Raw genomic sequence first — 24662 nt, 5'->3', positions numbered from 1 at the left:
TCACCCGGGGACACAGGCGAGGCCAGGGTGGGGCGAGTCAGGACGTCCGGGGCCGCGTCGGAGAAGCAGCGGGCGGCGCCGGCCCGGGAGGGAAGGACGGGGGGCGGGGCGAGCGAGGGCCTCCCGGCAGGCCGCGCGGCGCCGGGCTTCCGGCTGGGGGCGGAGCGGGGGTCGGCGGCAACCGGAAGCGGGCTGAGCCGCCGTCTCGGAGCGCTGCCCGCACTTCCGGGGGCCTCGAGCCCGGCTCTCTGGAGTGTTCCGGTAGGCGGCGCGGGAGGAAAAGGAGGCGAGAGGGGCCGGGCCGGGCCGGGCGGATCCCCTTCGCTCCCAATGTGAGCAGTGTCCCGAGCCCCCGTCAGGCGAAGGCTGCCCAGAGAGGTGGAGCCGGTGGCCGGGCCGGGAACATGAGGCGGTGTGTCCTCTTCTGGACCAGCGTGGTTCCCTTGGTGCTGGCGCCGCGACCTCCGGAGCAGCCCCCGCAGCGACTGGGTAAGGGCCGGGCCGGGGCGGGGCGGGCTAGCTGGGGGCCGGCGCCCGGAGCCCGGAGCCGGAGCCGGAGCCGGAGCCCGGCGCGCGCCGCTTTCGGGGAAGAGCAGGATCTCTCAGGTGTTTAGGGGCGGGGTGTTGGACGGCCGCGGCGCGTCCCGAGGTTTTGGGTGCTGGAAGGGGGTGTGGCTCTTGGAGTGCAGGGAAGGGAGGGAGCCGGGCTGGCCTCTATGAATGGGAGAGGGATACTGGAAGGGGCCCTCGGGGGGGGACTGACGGCCTGGGGGTCCGCCTCCGGAGCGTGCGTCTGGGAAGGAGGTAAGGGGTGTGTGTGGGGGTCCAGGTCCTGAGGCGCCCCCGGCCTTGAGGGGTGCGGGTGCGAAGGGCCCGCAGCTCCGCGGCGACTCCTGGCTCTGCAAGGAGCGAACTCGAAGTCCTGCTGGTGGAGGTTCTTCTGTGTAGTCATCTGGTTGGAAGGCGGCGACTGGAGAGCGCATCCCGGACTTGGCGCTTTGCGAACGTCGTAAGCTTTTGCCCTGAAATTGTGGCTCATTGGAGGGGCTGCGAGGGGGGCGCCTGAACCTACCGGGCCGGCTCTTTGATACCGCTTGAACGCCTTCCTGGCCGTTTTAAACGAAGAAATTATCAGGGATGACCAGTTGCCTCAGTTTCGAGCCAAGGAGGTGGAGGGTTCCTATTTAGATTTTTCTTTTCTTTTTTTCTTTAGTTAAAAGGACATCTTTTCTGTATTTAAATTCAGTTTAGCTAACAAATACCGTATTATTAGTGTTAGGGGTATAATTTAGAGATTCATCAGTTGCATGTAACACCCACTGCTCATTAGCATCAAGTTTCTCTTTTCTTTTCTTTTCTTTTCTTTTTTCTTTTCTTTTCTTTTCTTTTCTTTTCTTTTCTTTTCTTTTCTTTTCTTTTCTTTTCTTTTCTTTTCTTTCTTCTTTTTTTTTCTTTAGAGATTTTATTTATTTATTCATGAGAGACACACACACACAGAGAGGCAGAGACACAGGCAGAAGGAGAAGCAGGCTCCATGCAGGGAGCCGGATGTGGGAGGAAGGCATACAGATGCTCAACCAACCACTGAGCCACCCAGGCGGCCCTCAAGTGCCCTCCTTAATGCCGGTCACCCAGTTATCCCTTCTCCCCACCCAATCTTATTTAGCTTTTCTAAAGAGATTGAACTTTAGGTTGGACGTTCATTAAGGTGTATGAAATTTGTGTAAACTTACGAAATCTTAGGGTTCTTTGCCTTCTAAAAGTTGGCATGTAAGACAGTTTAATTTGTCATTATGAAACGTAGTATATTTTCCCAGTGGGCAAAGTTGATTTTTCATGGTTGGTTTTTTTTTTTTTTTAAGATTTTATTTATTTATTTATGAGACACAGAGAGAAAGAGAGAGAGGGGCAGAGACACAGGCAGAGGGAGAAGCAGGCTCCATCCAGGGAGCCCAATGAGGGACTCGATCCTGGCACTCCAGAATCACGCCCTGAGCTGAAGGCATATGCTCAACCACTGAGCCACCCAGGTGTCCCAAAAACCTTAGTTTCTAGATGAATCTTCCATGACATTCACAGATCATAGAGTTTTTTTTTTTATTTTTGTGCTTTTTATTTTCAAAGTGTAGACCACCATTGCCAGAAAAATGGGTACACTTATTTATTCACCAAAGGTTAGAAGAACATGTGCTGTGTGGAAGTATTATGTGTGACATTGGAAATAGAAAGATCACATAGTATCTGTCTTCAAAAAGTTTTGCATAGTTGTACAGAGATATCTAAACAGACAGTTCAGAAACAACATGGAGGAGAGAGAGATACACTACATTATGGCAAGTATTGTTACCGTGAAAAGATGTGGAACAGAGCCTGGGAAAGTTATAGAAGACTCCCTGAAGGAGGTGATACTTGAGCCCAGACTTTAAATTTAGGTAGGTGAAGAGGGAAAAATTAGTGGGGGTACTTAGAGACTGTAGAGTTGAAAGGAACCTCATAGATCATGTTTTAGTTTTCAAAATAAAAGGACAAAGGAGTCTCAGAGACATTGTGAGTTGTCATGTTCTCACAGTGATAAATCTGTGCCTTGTGGATATTCTTCCTTTTTTTTTTTTTTTTTCTTAAATTTTGTTTATTCATGAGAGACAGAGAGAGAGGCAGAGACACAGGCAGAGGGAGAAGCAGGCTCCATGCAGGGAGCCCGATATGGGACTTGATCCCCGGTCTCCAGGATCACGCCCTGGGCTGAAGGCGGCGCTAAACTGCTGTGCCACCTGGGCTGCCTGGTATTTTTTCTTTTGAAGAATAACGGTGTATGTGTGTTTGATGGCTCCAGATGTGATTAGTTCCTTAACTTAATCTTACCATTTTTTAGATTGAACTGGTCAAGATCAAAGAATAGTTTTATAGTTAAGGAGCATTGTTTATTGTAGCCTATTTGTCTTATAAATGTTACTGTAGGGATCCCTGGGTGGCACAGTGGTTTGGCACCTGCCTTTGGCCCAGGGCGCGATCCTAGAGACCCGGGATCGAATCCCACGTCGGGCTCCCGGTGCATGGAGCCTGCTTCTCCCTCTGCCTGTGTCTCTGCCTCTCTCTCTCTCTCTCTGTGTGACTATCATAAATAAAAAAAATAAAAAAATAAAAAACATGTTACTGTAACCTCAGTATTAAATTTTTAAGCTGGCATGCCTGGGTGGCTCAGTGGTTGAGCGTCTGCCTTCGGCTCAGGGCATGGTCCCAGGGTCCTGGGATTGAGTCCTACATTAGGTTACTTGCAGGGAGCCTGCTTCTCCCGCTGCCTGTGTCTCTGCCTCTCTCTCTGTGTGTCTCATCAATAAATAAATAAATAAATCTTAAAAAAAAGTTTTTTTTTTTTTTTAAGCAAACTACTTGCCATATGGGTTCAAACTCACAACCCCAAGGTCAAGTTGCATGCTCTATCAACTGAGCCAGCCAGGTGCCCCTCAGTACTAAATATTGATTAGGGATTTGATAATATATTTCTAAAATATTTTATTTTATATTTTATAAAAACATCTTATCCCTACTGAGCAGGGAGCCTGACATGGGCTGGATCCCAGGACCCTGAGATCATGACCTGAGCTGAAGGCAAATGCTTAATCGACTGAGCCACCCAGGCTCCCTGGGACGACATTTTTTTCTGAAGGATAGAAATATATACTAGAATCCTGGCTTTTGGAGTACTCTACAGGACACCCAAGATGATTTCAATTGAACTGTTATGAATTGCATAATTCAGGAAAGTTGTGAGTCATGTGAACTTAGTCATGATGATATCTTGAAGTTGCAGCTGGGGTGTATAAGTCTCACTCTGATTTCAAAAGTGTTTTCCCTTTGTGTTACTTTTAATAAAAGAGGATGTAGTGGGTGGAGGGGAAAAAAATATAGGTCACAGATGAGGGATAAAAGTTTGTATCTGAAACAGATTTTGAAATTTACCTTGAGGTTATTGGTGTGGGGATTCTCCACATTGCAGTGCTTGTTTTTCATTATTGACAGCACCATTTTGCTCAGTATTTGACATCTGGCTTCCTCTTTTGATGTTAACTTTGCTTATAGGGTCCATTCCTTTGAAACCGAAATACTTAACCACCCTAACTGTTCCAAAGGAGATTTAATTTAATGCCAGTCTGCTTTGAACTAGTCAAAGAGGTAAACTGTATTTCAAGAATAGAATGAAGAATAAGCAGAGAGCCATGGTGGAGACTTTGTGAGAAATCCTTTTAGCTTTTATGGAGTTTCCAGAACATTAAGTATAGGTGTCCTTTGAGGCCATGTGTGGTTGATTTTCTTATATTCCTTAATTTAGCCCTAAAATCAACCAAGGGAATTGGTATCTCCCTCCCCACACTGCTTATTTTTCTCTTTTTTTTTTCTTTTAACATGAGTTGTAGGCTTTGACAAATCTCATCTGCTGCCTTGGTTTCACTTACATTTGATTGTATTTTGGTAACTACTTATCCCTGACCTAGACTTATTCTCTGAGGCTCCATACTCAGGTATCCAACTCCCCACTTGATATTTCTGTCTCTGTATTCACAGGCACTTCCAATATAACATGTGCAAAATTACTTGGGTATGTTTATTTGATGAGAAGAAAGTATAGGATACAATGTCTACTCTAAAGAGATGGGTGCTGAAAAAAAAAATAAAGAGATGGGTGCTGGAAATTGTGGAAGTAGTCTCATTGCCTGACATGGCTTTGGGTCCCTTTCAGCTACAGAGCTGTATGGACCAATCCCGGTTTCCTTAGAGGATCCTTTGGGTTATGCTGACTTTTATTTAGGCTCAGAGTTTCCATGTGACTGGTCTTGCTGGAGAATCTTGGCTCTGATGAAGAGTTCTTGATAGGGAATGATTGAGGCAGCTCATCCTCTATCCGCCCTAACTGCTGTAAACCTAGAAAACTAAGTTTCTAACTCCCAGGCCTTGGGGGTCTACTGCCCAGCAGAGAGCACTTGCTCTGTTCTCATTTTTCTCATCCTTTAGTCCAGGGAGGGATTCACCCACATGTAGGGCCTACTTCACAGTAACCTGTCTAGGTCCCTACCTTTTCCTGCAGAATTTGAGGAGTCCTCAAGAGCATTCAGGTCTCATGTGTCTTCTGTACAAGCAGAATAAAGAGTTCACAGCAGTCCTGGCTTTTTTCTTTTCCACTTCTGACACCAGACATAGGAGCCTGATACTGATAGTGTCATCTTGGGAAATTCTTTGTACTCCACAGGGCAGAGGAGTTGAGAGTGAGCGGTGGGCTACAGGGGTTCTGCATTATACTTGCAAGTTATATTCCAAGAATATGTGATTTATTGAAAAAAGAAAAGAGAAATTAAGTAAAAAAGGCCATAAACATTCCTGGACTACTTTTGATACAACAGTTGATTGTTTAAAAATTGGTTTTAATTAATTAATTATTTATTTTTAAAGATCTGTTTATTCATGAGAGACACAGAGAAGCAGAGACAGGCAGACGGAGAAAGCAGGCTCCCTGCGGGGAGGCGATGCAGGACTCAATCCCAGGACTCTGGGATCATACCCTGAGCCAAAGGCAGACACTCAACTGCTGAGCCACCCAGGCGTCCCTAAAAATTGGTTTTATTTTTTATTTATTTATTTATTTTTTTAAAAGATGTTTATGTTCGTTTTTTTTTTTTTTTTTTAATTTTTATTTATTTATGATAGTCACACAGAGAGAGAGAGAGAGAGGCAGAGACATAGGCAGAGGGAGAAGCAGGCTCCATGCACCGGGAGCCCAACGTGGGATTCGATCCCGGGTCTCCAGGATCGCACCCCAGGCCAAAGGCAGGCGCCAAACCGCTGCGCCACCCAGGGATCCCTAAAAATTGGTTTTATATTAAAAGTGTTGACTCTGGGCTTGATGAAAGTATAGTTTGTCATTTTATCAGTAAGCGGCCATAAAAGCATACCCCAGAGATGAAACAATTTGGGTGTAAAAGAAGGATGGAGTGGAAGATTTATCAAATCTATAGGCCACTTTACCCCTACATTGAGAAAGACGATTTATTGCAGGCCTGAAACTCCAGCTTTCTCCTGGTTCTTGGAGAACATATACAAGGAATGAAGTATCAGCTGCCTTTTACTGCTCATGTCAGTATTGAAAATCATACAAAACAGACTTGATTTCTTCCTGCCTAAAATCACTATGTGGCTTATCAGTAAGGTAATTGTAAATATATGATGACATAATGCCGAAAAGTCCTATGTAAATGAACAATGTAATGTAATTGCAAACTACATAAAGAACAAGATGTAGTGTGGAACTCCAGAATCTTTCAGCATCCAGCTGTCCTTTTCTATCAACTCCTCCCCCAAACCCGCTTCTACTCGTGTTTTTTTTTTTTTTTTTTTTTTTTTAATCTCAGTGAATATGGTGCCAACTATCTACCCACATACCCATGTCAGAAACCAGGGACTCTTTTCTTGATCTCCGCCTAGATTGCTTGGCTGCTTACTAGCCAATTTTCCAGACTCCAGTCTTGTTCCCCTCTAGCCCACGCTCCACACTGCAGTCACAGTGATATTTCTTAGAGCTGTTGCCTGTCCGCAGTCCAAAATTCTTAATTTAGTTCCATGGCCCTTCATAACCAAATTCTGCCCGCCTGCAGTCTCACACCTCTTCCCATCTGTGTGCTGTTGTGTCCTCTAGCTCCAGGGAGTTGCTTTCATTTCTTTGAGTGTTATGCTCCGAGTTTCTTGGGGACGTCAGGGTTTGTGTTATGCTCTCTACTTAGAATCCTATCCTTTCTTTCTCTTGGCGATCTCCTCTTCCTTTTGATCTTAACTTCACTACTGTTTACTTGGGAAAACATCCTTGGCTCCCCAGGCAGGGGTTCCCCCTGCTCTGCCCTTCCATAACTTCTTGCAACTTCCTCTCCCTTGGTACTTGACATACTTTATAATTTTTTTGTATGGTGGTCTTTCCTTCAGCGTCATACTATCAGTAATATATTTCTCTTTCTTTCATTATATCCCTAGTGCCTGGAAGGTGGAACATTTTCAGTAAATGTTGAATAAATGAATAGGTGGAGCCTGGTGGAAGGGAGGAAATGAAGTGCAGAATGTCCATGCAGGAAAGGAATGGTGAGGGTGGAAAAGACACAAAAGCAAAGCAATATCTTTTCCACCCTCACCAGGGAGGGTAGGGTCTCAGACTAGAGACTAAGCTGACAAGAGGCCAAGTGAGGGAAACCATAGCATGTGACAGAGAAGAGTGAGGAGGGATGAGTAGGGGATACCGAAATAAAGTACTCTGGTCTGACCTTTGGAATTGTGCTTGTTGTTTTCTAATTTTGTGTTCATAGCCAGTCCAAATGAGAAAAGCTCAGTTGTTTACGGGACTGCCTGAACAACTCGTAGAAAGCAAGGAAGGGGTTCTTATCCTGCAGCCATTGTGGAGTGCTAAGAAAGAGAATTACGTGGCTTATACTTAAGCTTATTGGGAGATTTGGATATAGATAAATGATAAAATCTTGGGAAATGTTTGAGATTCTGTTGAAAAACCTATAAAAAATTGAGATTGCTAGTGGTTGGAATTTTGGAAGTGAAGTACAGTGAAATGCCAAGTATCTGAGAGACTCCTTGCTAGTGAAGGGCAGTAGTGAGAGCAGGATGTCTGTTGGTTGGGTGAGGGGATGCTTTTACCATGTTGTCTGGAATGGCCCCAAGGCATCCAGTGTGAGATATCTAGTTATTATAAAGGGACAAATTACAGTTGAAACACATTACTTAGGTATTTTAAAGTGCTTTAGCAAGCTATATTTTAAAAGTGCTTATTATGAAAAATATACCTAAAGATAACCAGTGATATTACTATCGTGTTCTTTCTTTTCTCTAGGCCTATTTTTATACATGGTTAAGATCATGCAGTGTGCATAGTTTTTTTTTTAACCTATGTTTGTTTATTTAATGTTATAGCATATTTTCTCATGTTCTTAAAAATCTGTTACCAGCCTTTTTAATGATTATAGATTTTTTTTCATTTGAAAGTGCTATAATTTATCTGTTTCTCAGTTATTAATTTACCTTATCTCTGATTTTTGTTTTTAAAAATAATGCAAGGCTGAACAAGGACTGTCTTTGTGCCTAAAGCTTTTATCTTCACTTTGTGCTGCTTCCTTGAGCCTGGTTCTAGTTCAGTGGTTCTCAAAACGGAGTGTATCAGCATCACTTGGAATGCATGTAACACAGATTGCTGGGCCTCAACCTAAGGATTCCTGACTGAGTAGGACTGACAGGAGACCTGAAAGCTGGCCTTTCTAACAAGTTTCCAGGTGATGCTACTCATATGGGGACCCCACTTTGAGAACAACTGGCCTGTGTTATTGACAATGACAGTACAGTATTGAGGTTAAGTTTCTCAGTCAGTAGGAGTGATTATGATCTTGAGTGAAACTGAATTCATGTATCAACCTGTATCAGGGAGGTAGAAGAGCTATAAAAGATTGTATCAGCATCTCAGCATTGAGAATTTGTGCAATTTGTACACACAGCAGTGCAATTTTTGTAAGGTTCTGTGCATAATAAAACCCAGCTCCCATGGGATGCCTGGGTGGCTCAGCGGTTGAGTGGCTGCCTTCGGCTCAGGGCGTGATCCCGGAGTTCCAGGATCAAGTCCTGCATCGGGCTCCTTGTGAGGAGCCTGCTTCTCCCTCTGCCTATGTCTCTGCCTTCTCTCTGTCTCTCTCATGAATAAATAAATAAAATTAAAACAAAACAAAACCCAGTTCCCTTTTGTCTGTTTTACAATCTACTTGTGAGATAAGACAAATATAACCCAAAAGTGCCAGAAAAAAGGAATTTAACAAAACAAAGGGCTACAGAATTCAGAGGGAGGCGAGATCATATTTGGTTGACACATCAAAAAGGAGGAGGCCAAGAAGTAGAAGGTCCAAGAAAAGCTAGGATTTTTTTTAAACTTTTCTTTGAAAAATTAATTTATTTAAAGTAGGCTCCATTACCAATGTGGGGCTTGAACTCAAGACCCTGAGGGGATCCCTGGGTGGCTCAGTGGTTTAGCACCTGCTAAACCAGGGCGCGATCCTGGAGTCCCGGGATCAAGTCCCACATCGGGCTCCCGGCATGGAGCCTGCTTCTCCCTCCTCCTGTGTCTCTGCGCCTCTCTCTCTCTCTCTATCGTAAATAAATAAATAAATCTAAAAAAAGAAAAAAAGACCCTGAGATCAGGGGTGCCTGAGTGGCTCAGCGGGTGTGTCTGCCCTTGGCTCACGTCATGATCCTGGGGTCCTGGGATCGAGTCCCACATCAGGCTCCTTGCAGGGAGCCTGCTTCTCCCTCTGCCTATGTCTCTGCCTCTCTCTTTGTGTCTCTCATGAATAAATAGTCTTAAAAAAAAAAAAAAAGACCCTGAGGTCAACAGTCACATGCTCTACCGACTGAGCCAGCCAGGTGCCCCAGAGCTAGGATATTTTTAAGGAGTTTTACAAGTATGGCATCAGTGAAGCTTGGAGTTTTTGGCCAGAGAAGCCCAAGTTCAAGTCTTGGTTCTGTGCTAAATTAGCTTTGTGATATAATTCTCCCTGAGCTTGTTTCTTCATCTGTAAAAAGAAGATACTATTTCAGGTATGTTTGTGCAGATTACATAATAAAATACCCAACAAAGTATCTTGTAGGAAACACACACTCAAAAATTGTTGAATAGGCTGGCTCAGTCAGTAGAGCATGTGATTTTTGATCTCAGGCCACGAGTTTGAGTGGAGCCTACATTAAAGAAAAAAGTGGAAAAAAAAGATTGAATAAATGTAAGCTTCTTGAAGGGTTTTTCATTGATGCTTCTATGCGGTGTAATCAACAAGGCCAAATCACCAAGGACCATCTATTGGCATAAAAGTGATTGATGCCTTTTCAAACAGCTTTTTTTCGGATTAGATTTTAAAGGAAATTTTGTTGATGGAAAATGAGTGGTACCCAACAAATGTAAACTTTGCTGCCGCTTTATTTAGTATTATCTTGAATTAGACCCTGGATAGACTTTTTTTTTTTTTAAAGATTTCATTTGTTTATTTTAGAATGAGCATGGGCATGCTGGGGGAGGAGTGGAGGGAGAGAAGCAGACTCCCCCTGAGCACAGAGCCTGACACCAGGCTCAGTCCCCATGACCCTGAGATCATGATCTGAGCTGAAATCAAGAGTCAGTCGCTTATCCGACTGAGCCACCCAGGCACCCTGACTTGGATTGGTTTTGATGAAATTTAACATGCTTATCTCTTGTTTTCTTCAGGTTTTTCCTGAATAGTATAATAGTGAAGCATCTTCCTTTAGACCACTCTTTATAAATTGGCCCTGCCTCCCTGTCTTTGCTGTTCTGCTCTAATGTCCATAGCACTAACATATATTGTGCATTGTATGTCTCTCCCACACTGAAATGAGTGCTGCAGTAGGCAGGAACTTGGCTCTATTTAGTACTGTATCAGTACTGCAACCAGTGCGTGGCACATAACCATGAATTAGTGAATTGGTAAATGAACCAGTTGAAGATTTCAGGAGAAGAGGGAAAAGAAGAGTATTGTGTCAGTTCTTTTAAAAGTGATTTTGTGGGCATATTTATTTTATTTTTTAAAAAGATTTTATTTATTTATTCATGAAAGAGAGAGAGAGAAGCAGAGACACAGGCAGAGGGAGAAGCAGGCTCCTTGCAGGGAGCCCGATGTGGGACTCGATCCTGTGACTCCAGGATCATGCCCTGGGCTGAAGGCAGGTGCTAAACCACTGAGCTACTCAGGGATCCCCTTGTGGGCATATTTAACCTCAGTAACAATATACTTGTATTTTAAGCTCCTGGTGCTGTATTTTAAGGACATTCTAAGTCCAATGGAATGATTTTGAATATCATTGCTTCTGTAGTGATATTTGTTGAGAGGAAAGAAAGCTTCAGCTTAAGTATTTTTAGACAGTTTCTACAGAGACTTTAGTCACCAAAGTTGTCTTCCAAAAATCCTCTTCATTTTGGAAGAGACAGCAGAGTTGCTGATAAAAAGTGACTTACATGGGTATCATATACGTTAGAGTATACTTTGGCTCTATACCAAATAAAAACATTTTTGTGCATGTTTTATCTCTGGGGCAGCACATCTTTGCTTTTCTTGGGTTTCAAGTCAGTTTAGTAAAAGAATTAAATTTTTTTTTTTTTTTTTCCCCCAGGGATTAGTTTGGTCATATCACTGCTGCTTCCTGAAGTTCAGTGGATTGTTGATTCTGCTGTGTCTGTTGAGGGCAGGAGTGATTGGGATATTACCCCTTTTTGCTTTTTAATTTGGAATATGTAATTTTTCTGTAAAGATTTACTTTTGGTTTGTTCAGGCCATTGATATGTTTGTTGCTCTTTCATACTACATGTCAGCTGATAAGGAATTGTTGTAGCCTGGGTTAGCAGTGGTCAGGTGGAGTTGGTCACCTTCATCTTAGAAATTCTAAGTAGACAAGCCAGAAATGCCTTTAATTTAGAATTTAGTTGATTATGTAGTATGATACTTTTTGAGGTATCAAAATTATTGGTGTCTGGTATGGATATGAACTCATGTTCAGATTCCCTAATTGTCACAAGTACCTTTCCACATTGATTTGTTTGACCTAGGATCCAAAATGGTTCACACATTAGCTTGCTTGCTGTATTCTTGTCTATAGAAGTCCCACTTATCTGTGGGGGATACATTGCAAGACTCCCAGTGGATGCCCGAAACTGGGTATGATATGGTAAAGTTTCTTTTTCTTTTTTTTTTTTTTTAAATTTTTATTTATTTATGATAGTCACAGAGAGAGAGAGAGAGAGAGAGGCAGAGACATAGGCAGAGGGGGAAGCAGGCTCCATGCACCGGGAGCCCGATGTGGGATTTGATCCCGGGTCTCCAGGATCGCGCCCTGGGCCAAAGGCAGGCGCCATACCGCTGCGCCACCCAGGGATCCCGGTAAAGTTTCATTTATAAATTCAGCATAGTAAGAAATTAACAGTAATAATAAAATGGAACAATTATAATAGTAGACTGGAATGAAAGGTGAATATGGTCTCTCCCAAAATCTTTCTCTCTCACTCTCTTTTTTAAAAATATTTATTTATTCATGAGAGACAGAGAGAGAGGCAGAGACACAGAGGGAGAAGCAGGCTCCATGCAGGGAGCCCAACTCAGGACTCCATCCTGGGTCTCCAGGATCATCACACCCTGGGCTGAAGGTGGTGCTAAACCGCTAAGCCACCCGGGCTGCCCACCCCCGCCCCGTTTTTTTAAGTGAGCTCTATGTTCAATGTGGGACTTGAACTCACAACTCCAGGATCAAGAGTTGCATGCTTTACAGACTGAGCCAGCCAGGCATCCCCCTTAAAATCTTATTTTACTATACTTAACCCTTCTTATGATGATGTGAAATGATAAGCTGCATATACGTTCAGATGAAGTGAGGTGAATAATATGGGCATTTTGACCTACTGTTAGGCTACTGTGTACTGACCTTCTGACAGACCACAGCTGACCTCAGGTAGTTGAAACCTTAGATAAAGGAGGACCACTATATTGTCTCCACCCGTCCCTTCTTTCCCAAGCCATTTATCTTCTAAAGAACTTGGAAATATTTTATTCCAACAAAAAATACTTTATTTTGTAGGAATTCTGATATTCTAGATGTGGCTGATTGCTTCCTAAGGTTGTTGTTGTTTTTTTTTTTTTTTTTTTCTTCCTAAGGTTGTTAATTTGGTAACCTAATCTCTTTATGTCTTAAGAACTAAAAGTTAGGTCTTGATTAAATTCAGTTTTTTTTTTCTTATATATCTATTTTGGCAAGAATTTTTCATAGGTTGTGCTTAGCACTTCAAGATGCGTTATATCAGGAAAAGTTTGTTGTTAGACTCTGTCATTTTAGTGATATTGTAATTGATTAGTAAGTTAGGTGTTAATAATCATCTTACCTTTATTTCAGAAAACCTTGATTCTTTACTCTCAGACTACGATATCCTCTCTCTATCCAATATCCAGCAGCACTCAGTAAGAAAAAGGGATCTACAGGCCTCAACACATATAGAAACACTACTGACTTTTTCAGCCTTGAAAAGGTAATTTGAACTATTTATAGAAAAATATTGGGGTAACTGGGGACTTAGTTTGGCAAAGGTAGAAAAATAAGGGTGTTTATTAGAGTCTTAGGAAGTTATGTTTTAAAGATTTGTAATTGATATAATTACAGTCAGTCATAATTCTTATATCACTTCTTACTCTAAAATTCATAGTGATGATTATTAAAAACAAGCAAATGAGTATTCCAAAGGTATTAATGATAGTAATAATGTTTATAGGATTCTAACAAAGGATTTTAATTAATTGAATGATTTGTAGTACTTTAAAATATTTTGTGCTACTTTACAACCATGAACTACACACTAAATATTATCTTTCTTTTATATATGAACACACTGAGTTTTAGAGATCAAGGGTTTTTTCAGGACCCCACAGCCTTGTGGTAAGTTGAATAGAGAATTCAAAGCTGTGTGTATATTGAAGTCCCCTTACATTGTAGCATAAATTGATGTGATCTGTTTGGGCAATAATTTTGCTTTCTCTTACATTTTACAGATGTAAATCTGTTAGATAATTGCAGGCCTTTTTGTAAAGTCTTTTTAGGGAGCTTTACTAATATCAAAACAAACACTGAGAGAATGTTAATGGACTGAAGCAGAGACAGAAACACACTTCCTGCTGGGCAGGTGCCTAAAGAGGGGCTCTATCCCAGAATCCCAGGATCATGACCTGAGCTGAAGGCACTTAACGGACTGAGCCACCCAGGCACCCCAACAAATATTTTTCAAAAAAGAAAGTAATACATGTACTTGATTTAAAAAGCAAACTGGGGGAGGGGGTTATAAGAAATTTTCACTTCTTCAAACTTCCCAGACATAGAGAGCTTTCCTGAATAAACCTCTAAAAGATTTTTTTATTTTTTAAAGATTTTATTTATTTATTCATGAGAGACACAGAGAGAGAGAGAGAGAGAGAGAGGCAGAGACACAGGCAGAAAGAGAAACAGGCTCCACGCAGGGAGCCCGACGTGGGACTCGATTCTGGGACTCCAGGATCACGCCCTGGGCTGAAGGCAGGCGCTAAACCACTGAGCCACCCAGGGATCCCCTCTAAAAGATTTTAATGCATATTTTTTGTATATAGATCTGTGTATATGTAGGTGATATAAGTAGATTTACCTCATTTTTATAGCTGCATAAATATTTATTTTTTATTTTTTATTTTTAAAAATTTATTTATGATAGTCACACAGTGAGAGAGAGAGAGGCAGAGACATAGGCAGAGGGAGAAGCAGGCTCCATGCAGGGAGCCCAATGTGGGACTCGATCCCAGGACTCCAGTATCACACCCTGGGCCAAAGGTAGGCGCCAAACCGCTGCGCCACCCAGGGATCCCTTTTATTATTTTTTTTAATATTTATTTTTTAAAAAATATTTTATTTATTCATGAGAGAGACAGAGAGAGAGGCAGAGACGTAGGCAGAGGGAGAAGCAGGCTCCATGCAGGGAGCCTGATGTGGGACTTGATCCTGGTACTGCAGGATCACACCCTGAGCCAAAGGCAGGTGCTTAACCACTGAGCCACCCAGGCGTCCCTGCATAAATATCTCTTTTGCATAGAATTATAACGGTTTGTTGGCTAGTAGCTTACAGCTACATATTATTTAACCAAAGTGATTATTATTTCTTATAGCAAATCTCCAATAAATATCTTTGTGAATATACCTTATCTAGGTTATTTTTTTTATAGGATACTTTCCTGAAAGAATGAGTCAAGGATATACATATTACAAATGTTTACTGCTGTTACCATATTTCTTCCTAAAGACATTAGCCCAATTTATTCTTCTAGTAGCAGTTTATGAGCTTACCTGTTTCCTGTTACCCTTAGCAATACAAGGGTTTATCAGCCCTTAATTTTTGTCCCTGTGAAAGGGGATGTATCTCCTTGTGTTGGATTTTTATCTTATTTTTTTTTAAGTGTTGTGGCTCCTTTTTTTTTTTTTTTTTAAGATTTTATTTATTTATTCATGAGAGAGAGAGAGAGAGGCAGAGACACAGGCAGAGGGAGAAGCAGGCTCCATGCAGTGAGCCCGACATGGGACCCGATCCCGGGTCTCCAGGATCATGCCCTGGGCTGAAGGCAGGCACCCAACCGCTGAGCCACCCAGGAATCCCTGTGTTGATTTTTATCTTGTGTGAAATTGAGCATCTTTTCATGTGTGTAAATCATTTATTTTTCTGTGTCTACCTTTTTGTATCCTTTTACCATTTTTCTGATAGGTTTATTCGATTCCTGAATCATAGTCATGCTTAGTATATTTACCATATGTGTAACTGATATTTTATGCAGATATATTTTATAATGTCTTTTTCGTTTTTTTTCTAGTTATTGCCATCATCCTTAGATTATTTTTGAATAATTTCTTTCTGTTAGAGTTCATGTCAAAATATTGTTGTATTGGTTTTCCAAGCTTCCAGGCCTATAGCAAATTTGAGCAGTGATGATGATGATAATCTACCTGGTGCTTAATTTCATGTAATTTATTTGAGGCACTTTGCACATGCTCTCTCTAATTCTCACCATGCTCCACAAAGAAGTTTTTGTTACTCTCTTTTTGGGGGAAAAAGAATTGAGACTTAGGTTGGGTAACTTGCTCAAGGTCACTTAGCTAGTAAATGGAAGATAAAGGATTTGAATACAAGCCTGTGCTATTTCTGCTGTGCTGATACGGATTTTGGTGAAGAAGTGGATATAGTTTGTAAGAGATAAATAGGAACAAAGGATAAGGGGGAAACTGCAAAATAAGAACTAAAAATTTGGCTTTCTAGGTTTTTTTAAAGTTAGGTTTGGGGTGACTCATAGAGTCTTTTCTGTGGGGGGAAGTGTTGCCATACCCCATACATTCCTCTCTTTCAAGTCTCATAGATGACATTGATTCTTAAGAAAATGTTCAGTATTATCTATGTATACTCTTTGTGTAAGGAAGCAGGGAGGTTTGTAATTTATTTTACAGGCTTTCCATCTGAAGTGTTTAAATGGAAATGGATCTAACCATGTAGCAGAACTTTGGACCAAGTACTTTAAAATAGTTTATATCATTTAACCCTGAAAACCATTCAGTTAGTAGGTATTATTTTCATTTGTAGATGAAGATACTTATTTCAGAGGTTAAGGCCAAGATTAAGCATCGAGTTAGTGGTGGAGACAAGATTTGAGCTAGGTTTGTCAGACTCCAAAGCTCTTTCTTTTATGCTGCATCGTTAAAAGAAAAAGAAGGTGGGATATTTGAGATGATCAGTTTATATAGGGCTGAACTTACCAATGTGAAGCTGCTCATTACCAATGTGAAGGTACTCATAAATGATTAGATTTTCTGGTTTTAGATAGTAGTCTAAAAGGCTAATTTAAATCAAGGTGATTAGATTTGTGTATGACTATTATAGCAGTTGAAAAGCATGGAAATGCTGAGAAATTGTATGAGGAGTTAAATAGTAACTTTATGAAGAAAAAACCCTGAAATTTGCCTAGAAGTTACAATTCCTCTGTTTTATAAATTAAGAAATGCTAAAGTTAAAAATATTGTTTTAATACTTTTTTTAAAAAAAGATTTTATTTATTTATTCATGAGAGACACAGAGAGAGAGGTACAGACATAGGCAGAAGGAGAAGCAGGCTCCATTCAGGGAGCCTGACATGGGACTTGATCCCGGATCTCCAAGATCATACTCTGGATTGAAGGTGGTGCTAAACCGCTGAGCCACCTGGGCTGCCCTGTTTTAATACTTTCTGATAATGTTGCACTTTAAAAAAAATTTAGATATTTTTTATATCCTCTTAAAAGTGAAATATCTTAATTTATTTGAAGAGGGCTAGAACTGATAAAGAAATGGAAATAATACATATCCAGCTAAATGGACTATTAAAAATAGATATGAGGTACAAACTTCCAGTCATAAAACAAGTCATAAGGATGTATAGCATGGTGACTGTAGTTAATACTGAATTGCATACATGAAAGTTGCTAAGAGAGTAGATCTTAAAAGTTCTCTTAAAATAAATTGGTTGCTCTGTATGGTAACAATTTTAATTAGATATTATGTAATATTTACAGAAAAGGAGGAAAATATTGTTAATTCAGGTGGATTAACACTAGTTTGTAGTTACTGTAAATCCTTAAGCCAAAAGTCAGAAAGATAAAGGAAAATGCTAAAGGAAATCTATTAGTACATGACTTCACATAATTTTGAGAGGATAAAGTAAAATATAAATTCTGACTGAAATAACCTTTAGAGGTTTTACAAGTCAAAGATGAAGATTGGAAAGTCAGAAAACAGGAATTTTACCATTCCTTGGTCCTTATCTTTATAGAACAGATTTTTAGTGTAAAAAACAATGCAGGGATCCCTGGGTGGCGCAGAGGTTTAGCGCCTGCCTTTGGCCCAGGGCGCGATCCTGGAGACCCGGGATCGAATCCCACGTCGGGCTCCTGGTGCATGGAGCCTGCTTCTCCCTCTGCCTATGTCTCTGCCTCTCTCTCTCTCTCTGTGACTACCATAAATAAATAAAAAAAAAAAAAAAACAATGCAATTTCAGTGATTTTTCTGGAAAGAATAAGTAAGAGTAACATTGAGACTCGTAGAGGGCTTCGAAGCTGAATAATGAGGCATTTAGAATAGGGATACGTTTCCTTACAAAGATATCAGCATAACTGATGGAAAAAAATCATAGCTGTGAATGTGTGGGAAGATATGTTTTAGGAGAACAGGAGAAGATGTTCCAAGGATTTCTGAAATAATGTTCTATTGTCTCTTTCCCTTTGACCATTAAAAAAACCCACAAGTGAACTAAAATTACTTTGTTATGCTCAAAAAGTTAAAAATATTTATTGCTGTGGAGGCCGCCCCTGTCTAGATTCTTTCTGGCAGTTTAGACTTAGGCAAACCCATGGGGAAGTAACACTTCATAGTTTCGACCCCACAGCTGACAAAATTTGTTCCTGTGGTTAAGATAAAAAACATACCTTTATCTTTAGTGTTCATGGGCACATTGAAAGGGTAAATAATAATTGAAAAATTCTTGCTCACCACACCCAGATTTTATGACAGGACTGAAACTGAGAGAAAACAAAAGAATATTAAGCTGACTAAACTGGAGTATGTGCTTTAATGTCTCTGTTGGATCCTTATATTTATTTTCCTCACAGGAATTGAGGATTAATTTTTTTCAAGATACATTCTCTTTAGAAGGAGAAAAAAAGCATGAGTGCTTTTAAATATAGAAAGTAGCAATTACTAATTTTGCCCAGCAATAAGAACAGCTTGATTTTTAGAGGCAGCACAGTACAGGCCCTTTTTTTTTTTTTTTTTTTTCCCCAAAGATTTTATTTATTCATGAGAGAGAGGCAGAGACACAGGCAGAGGGGGAAGCAGACTCCACACAGGGAGCCCAATGTGGGACTCAGTCCTGGGACTCCAGGATCACGCTCCAAGCCAAAGGCAGATGCTCAATCACTGAGCCACCCAGGCGTCCCAACAGTACAGGCTTTTGAAATACACCTAGTTTGGTGTCTAGTTTCATCACTTACTGGCTGTGTAACCTTGAGTATGTTGATAGACCTGCAACCCTCAGTGTTTACTGTATGAAGTGGAAATAATGTAAGCAGAGCATGTAATGCTGAGTAGTATTCAGTAGTGGTATCTAGTAATACCAGTCTTTGATAAATTTTTCAGACAAGCAGGATTCCAACTTAAACTATCCACCTGTGTGTTTCCTTATTCAGTCTCAAAAAGATGAATGCATAAGCTCTTTTAATCTTTTTTCCTCCAATTTTAGTCTTTTTTTTGGTTTGCCAAATTCTTATAGCTAAAGAAATTTGTCTGTTTGTCTTTATATGTGATATAATGCTAAGTACCTAGTAAAACAGTAGTTATAACTGGAATAGTGTTTTATTAATGTCCACTCTGTCAGCTTATTTTTTAAGTAAGTTGGATTTTATGGGTTAGAGTAAATTTTATGTGTTTAGAGTAAAATATGGCTGCATTCTTTCTTTAGGCATTTTAAATTGTATCTGACATCAAGTACTGAACGCTTTTCCCAAAATTTCAAAGTCGTGGTGGTAGATGGTAAAGATGAAAGTGAGTACACCGTCAAATGGCAGGACTTCTTCAGTGGACACGTGGTTGGTTAGTATGAAGCTTGTTTGTTTGCCCTTGTGTCTGTTAGGGTGTCCAGATCTAGTTTGCATATTTTTTTTTTTATTGGGAAGAAGAAGGGGTGTCAGAGAAGTGCTATTCTTTGTTTCATATGAGTTTTATAAGTTTGGAAGGAGGAACATGTAGATGGGGGGAAATGGGGATTATCTAAGCATGTGTATATATATACTGTCTATTTTAATGATTAAAATTAATTTCCTCCCAGTTGATAAGAATTTAACCTCCTCTTGTCTCCAGGGAAGGATGTAGGCTTCCCTTATGAGATTTTAAACAAGGAAGCTAGGAGATAGAATAATTGACTTTATGATTCTGTTAAGTATTTAAGACATTATGTCAAACAAGCAATTGTGGTTTACTTCTGGAACTTTCTCTGCAGAAAAAAGAAATGACATTAAAATCTGCAAATCATGCAGTTCAAACTCTAGATTCCAGATCATGCTTTCTGCCTCCTTTCCTTCCTCATTCTTCCTTCTCTCCTTTTCCCCTTCCCCCCTTCTTCCCCTTCCTCCCTACCTGCTTTCCCTTTCCCTTTCTTTCAGAGAGGGAGAGGGGGTAGGGAATGGGATGGGGACAGAGGCAGAGGGAGAGAGAGAATCCCGTGCAGGCTCCACACCCAGCATGGAGCCCAATGTGGGGCTTGATCTCAGACCCTGAGATCATGACCTGGACTGAAATCAAGAGTCGGAGGCTTTAGCCAATTGACCCACCCAGGCACCCTCCTCTTAGTTCTTTCTTAACCAGAACTCAGTGAAGTTACTCCTGGAAGAACATCTATACATTTGTTTTTGGTTTTGTTCTTTTTTTTTTTTTTTTAAGATTTATTTATTTATTTGTTTATGATAGACATAGAGAGAGAGAGAGGCAGAGACACAGGAGGAGGGAGAAGCAGGCTCCATGCTGGGAGCCCGATGCGGGACTCCATCCCGGAACTCCAGGATTGCGCCCTGGGCCAAAGGCAGGTGCTAAACCGCTAAGCCACCCAGGGATCCCTTGGTTTTGTTCTATAACACACTCTAGATAATTTTTAGAAGAGAATTAAGGGAAAGAGAAAGATTTCAAATGAGTTGAGGCTACTCCTTAGGAGTGTGAATATTTTGCTGCTTGCTGGGCCCTGTGTTTCTTTGTTGTAGATTTCTATAGTACCTAGGCAGATTCCACTCTGATGAAGGACTTGATCGATTTTTATTGACGGTAGTGCATAGTTTATTTTTTGATAGAAGTATTTGTAAATGATGGAATTTTTTTTCTCTTAAGGTGAGCCTGACTCTAGAGTTCTAGCCCACATAGGAGATGATGATATGACGATAAGAATCAACACAGATGGAGCAGAATATAATATAGAGGTAAATCTATATGTAAATTTTTTTTTGGGTGGGAGCTGTTAAAACTGTTTCCCAGTTGTTTTAAGAAGACAAAAGTCTTTAATTGTACTTCTTTTTTCCTTGTGTTTAAAGTTTTTAACCGATGAAGTAGATGGTTCTTTATTAAAAGAAAAAGAAGATAATATTTTTTACACGTCTGAGAGACTGCCCTAAGATGCACTCTATTTCTAAGTGCCATAATTGAGAGAAAGTCATATGGGGGGTGGATAATGGGAACAGAAAACTTCCTTTCTCTCCTGATTCATTTTTTTATTCTTTCTCTAATAATCCTATTATAAGTGTAAATGTTTGCAAAGACAAAAGTCAAGTCTTCTCCTGTTACCCCCTACACTCTCAGGAAATGCAAAATTAATAAAAGGTGATAGTTTGAGAAGTTAAAAGAGGGAAACTCAGGCTCTGGCTACTTCTCCACTGAAGTACTAACAGCAGAAACCAAGACCAAACTAGCAGCCTTCCCGTTTTTTTTTTTTTTTTTTTTTTGTTTAAGAGATTTTATTTCCGGTTAGCCAGTAGGCTATTAGTATTTGTTTTGGGGGCATTGAAGTTACATGTGATAGATTTTCAACTGCATGGGGGGAGTCATTGCCCCTAATCCCTGCATTGTGGGAGAGTCAACTATATTTAACAGCTTTATTGAGGTAAAATTCACATACTATACAGTTCACTCATTTATATCCATTATGAAGGATATAATTCATTGGCTTTTACTGTATCCCAGTTATGGAAGTCATCACCACCATCAATTTTAGAACATTTTCACCACCTGCAAAAGAAATACTGTACCCTCTAGCAGCCCACCACCCTTTGCTTCCAAATCCCCTGGCCCTAGGAAACCACTGATCCATGATCTCTTTAGATTTGCTTGGTCGTACATATAAATGGAATCACAGAATGTGATCTTTTATGACTGGCTTCTTTCTCTTAGTATATTTTTAAGTTTCATCCATGCTTTAGCCTGTGTCAGTACTTCATTTCTTTTTATTGCCAAATATTCTATTGTATGGATATGCCACATTGTGCTTATTTTATGGACATTTGGATTGTTTTCACTTCTTTGGCTATTACAAATAATGCTTCTGTGAACATTTGTGAGCAAGTTTCTGTGTGAGCATTTATTTTCAATTCTCTGGGGTTTATATCAGGAGTGGAATTTCTGGGTCATATGGTAACTCTATTTTTAACCTTTTGGGGAACTACCAGACTGTTTTCCAGACTGTGGCTGCATTCCACATTCTCACCATTTTACATTCCACAGTATATGAGACTTCTGACTTCTCCACATCTTCACCAATACTTCTTATGACCTGTTTTTGATTCCAGCCATCTTGGCAGATGTGAAGTCATGTCCTTGTGGTTTAGATTTTCATTTCTATGATGGATATGGAAGGAGATTTTATATATCCATATATATATATATATATATAAAATATGAGAGTGTGTGTGTGTACACACAGTATCTTTTTGTACTTTGCTCATAAGCTGCCTAGTTTGGATGAGACCAGCATCCTTATTGGAACTTTGTTTTTGATTTGACTAACCTTTCAAATGTGTTAGTTCTGATTTACGGTGACCTTGCAATAGGGAAAGTGAAGATATTTTAAAAACTGCTCTTCCTGAAAGGTATAATAAGTTTTAGGCACATTACTGCAAATTTTCTGTCTTCTCTCCTGTGTATAAAACCTTCATGGTAAAAAGATACTAAGGACACTGGAATGAGAACGGCGCAGGGACCAAAGGCTCATCTCCTGTTTGTTGCTATAGGTCATTACCTGGAGTGGGGTTGGCATGCTGTAGGTGCTACAGAAATGTTTTTGAATGAATGAAAAACGTTCTGCGTTTCCTTTTCTGGATCTTCTAAAAGGTTTCATAACTTGTACAAAATAATGCTTTCTTCAAATACAGATAAAAATCAAAGGGTGTGGGATCCCTGGGTGGCGCAGCGGTTTGGCGCCTGCCTTTGGCCCAGGGCGCGATCCTGGAGACCCGGGATCGAATCCCACGTCGGGCTCCCGGCGCATGGAGCCTGCTTCTCCCTCTGCCTATGTCTCTGCCTCTCTCTCTCTCTCTCTCTCTCTCTCTGTGACTATCATAAAAAAAAAAAAAAAAAAAAAAAAAAAAATCAAAGGGTGAATAATCCATGTATTTATTTGCCAGCATAGAAGCTCTGAGAAAAGTTGAAATGATTTGTTTTTGTTAAAATGACTAGTCAGTTTACTTAAGCTGGAAATGAATGTTATCTAAAAACAAAGGATATTGTAAGAATTGATTGTTTGGGAATTCTTATATTTTGCGTCTCAATTATATGATTTCTGTTTTAGCCACTTTGGAGACTAATTAACGATACTAAAGACAAAAGAATGTTAGTTTATAAATCTGAAGATATCAAGAATGTTTCACGCCTACAGTCTCCAAAAGTATGTGGTTATATAAAGGCGGATAATGAAGAGTTGCTTCCAAAAGGGCTGGTAGACAGAGAGCCACCTGACGGTAAGACTTAAAAATATATTTCAAATAAGAAATTATTTCAAATATGCATTATGGCTGTCAGTTGATTAGTAAATGTAGTATTTGACTTGAAATTGATTAGTAAATGTAGTATTTGACTTGAAAATAGAGTTTTATTCAGAATTTTCTTTAATTCTTTTGCCTGTAAGAATTGAAAACACTCAAATAATGATAACAATAAAGGTTGGAAAAAAGTCTACAGAAAGGGGAAATTGAATAATCTGAGGGAATTTTTTTTTTTTTTTTTTGTAAATAGTAAAGAAGGATTGACAATACATATAGTGTTTAAGTGGGTATGGAGAGGAGAGAAAGTGTTTTTATTTGGGGTATTTAGAAATAACAAAATACTGTTGAAAAATATTATCTTTAGATAAGCTTATGAGAAATTAGTTGGTACCAAGAGAGGTCTGTACTGTTTAGAAAGAGGTTATCAGTCTTGGGACAGCTCACTTTATTTTTATTTATTTATTAAATATTTTGTTAAAAGATTTTATATATATATTGGAGAGAGAGCACAAGTGGGGAGGAAGGGCAGAGAGGGACAAGCAGACACCTTGAAATATGGGGGTCGATCCCAGGACTCTGAGATCATGACCTGAGCCAAAGTAAGGCACTTAACTGACTAAGCCACCCAAGTTCCCCAAAGATTTTATTTTTTAAGTGATGTCCACACCCAACATCAGGCTTGAATTCACAACCCGGAGATCGAGAGTCGCGCACTCTACTGACTGAGCCAGGCAGGTTCCCCGTGACAGATCAGTTTAGGGTCATGGAAAAACCTAGCCATCATGAAGAATTACTCGACTGTCCTTGTTTTTGAAAACTTACAAAATATGGCTAACATTTTAGTATATAAATAATCAGTTGAGTATTTGATAAGGAGAAGGACCTATTACCATAAACTAATTTTTAGTGTCTGATTATCTTGGTGGTTTTACTCTTACTTTGGTTAATTGGTAAACTTCTGGTATATGTGCTGCTGAAGCGAGCACAATTTGTAAACTTCTAGAAGAAAATGACCAACAATAAGCTAGATGGTTGTCTTACCTTAAGTACTTTTTAAAAGTTTCGTTATTTTAAAAACTGAAGGAGGCCTTTTTCCTTGGTTTTGAATTCTATTTTAAAACCTCATATTACTTTTTACTTTTCTGTCTCCAAATTGTTTTTTGTGAAGATATCTTTAAGGGATACTAAGCTCAAATAATGTTTGTTTCAAAAATATGGTAGATTTAAAGTGTTACTATAAAAAAAACTCCTTGTTTTGATGAATTTTGATTTAATAGTGCATACAAATTCATATTAGAGTTTGTTCATCGGGTGAAGAGAAGAGCTGATCCTAACCCATTGAAGAACACCTGTAAATTGTTGGTGGTAGCAGATCATCGCTTTTACAGATACATGGGCAGAGGGGAAGAAAGTACAACTACAAATTACTTAGTAAGTATCTGATATTGGATCAGGTCACTAGACATAAAAATCGAGGTAGGTAGGGAAATTCCAAT

At 40.0% G+C, this 24662-nt stretch overlaps 1 protein-coding gene across 3 annotated transcripts in view; it reads left to right on the top strand.

Moving 5' to 3' along the window:
- Positions 1-255: 255 nt before the first annotated feature.
- ADAM17 (ADAM metallopeptidase domain 17) overlaps positions 256-24662 on the top strand; it is a 48752-nt gene continuing 24345 nt past the window's right edge. For 2 of the 3 annotated variants that reach the window (NM_001286867.1, NM_001286868.1), the window contains exons 1-6: positions 256-489; positions 12964-13096; positions 19113-19243; positions 20528-20616; positions 22974-23142; positions 24444-24597. In NM_001286867.1, the coding sequence (NP_001273796.1) occupies positions 24559-24597 (39 nt within the window). In that variant the 5' untranslated portion in view covers positions 256-489; positions 12964-13096; positions 19113-19243; ... (1 more) ...; positions 22974-23142; positions 24444-24558. The remainder of the gene's footprint in view (positions 490-12963; positions 13097-19112; positions 19244-20527; positions 20617-22973; positions 23143-24443; positions 24598-24662) is intronic. The other variant, NM_001286866.1, reaches the window with a different exon arrangement.

This window comes from Canis lupus, chromosome 17, assembly GCF_011100685.1.
Source record: "Canis lupus familiaris isolate Mischka breed German Shepherd chromosome 17, alternate assembly UU_Cfam_GSD_1.0, whole genome shotgun sequence".
Taxonomy (NCBI): domain Eukaryota; kingdom Metazoa; phylum Chordata; class Mammalia; order Carnivora; family Canidae; genus Canis; species Canis lupus.
Note: the sequence above shows the minus strand (reverse complement) of the source record. Positions and strands in the feature narration are given on the sequence as shown.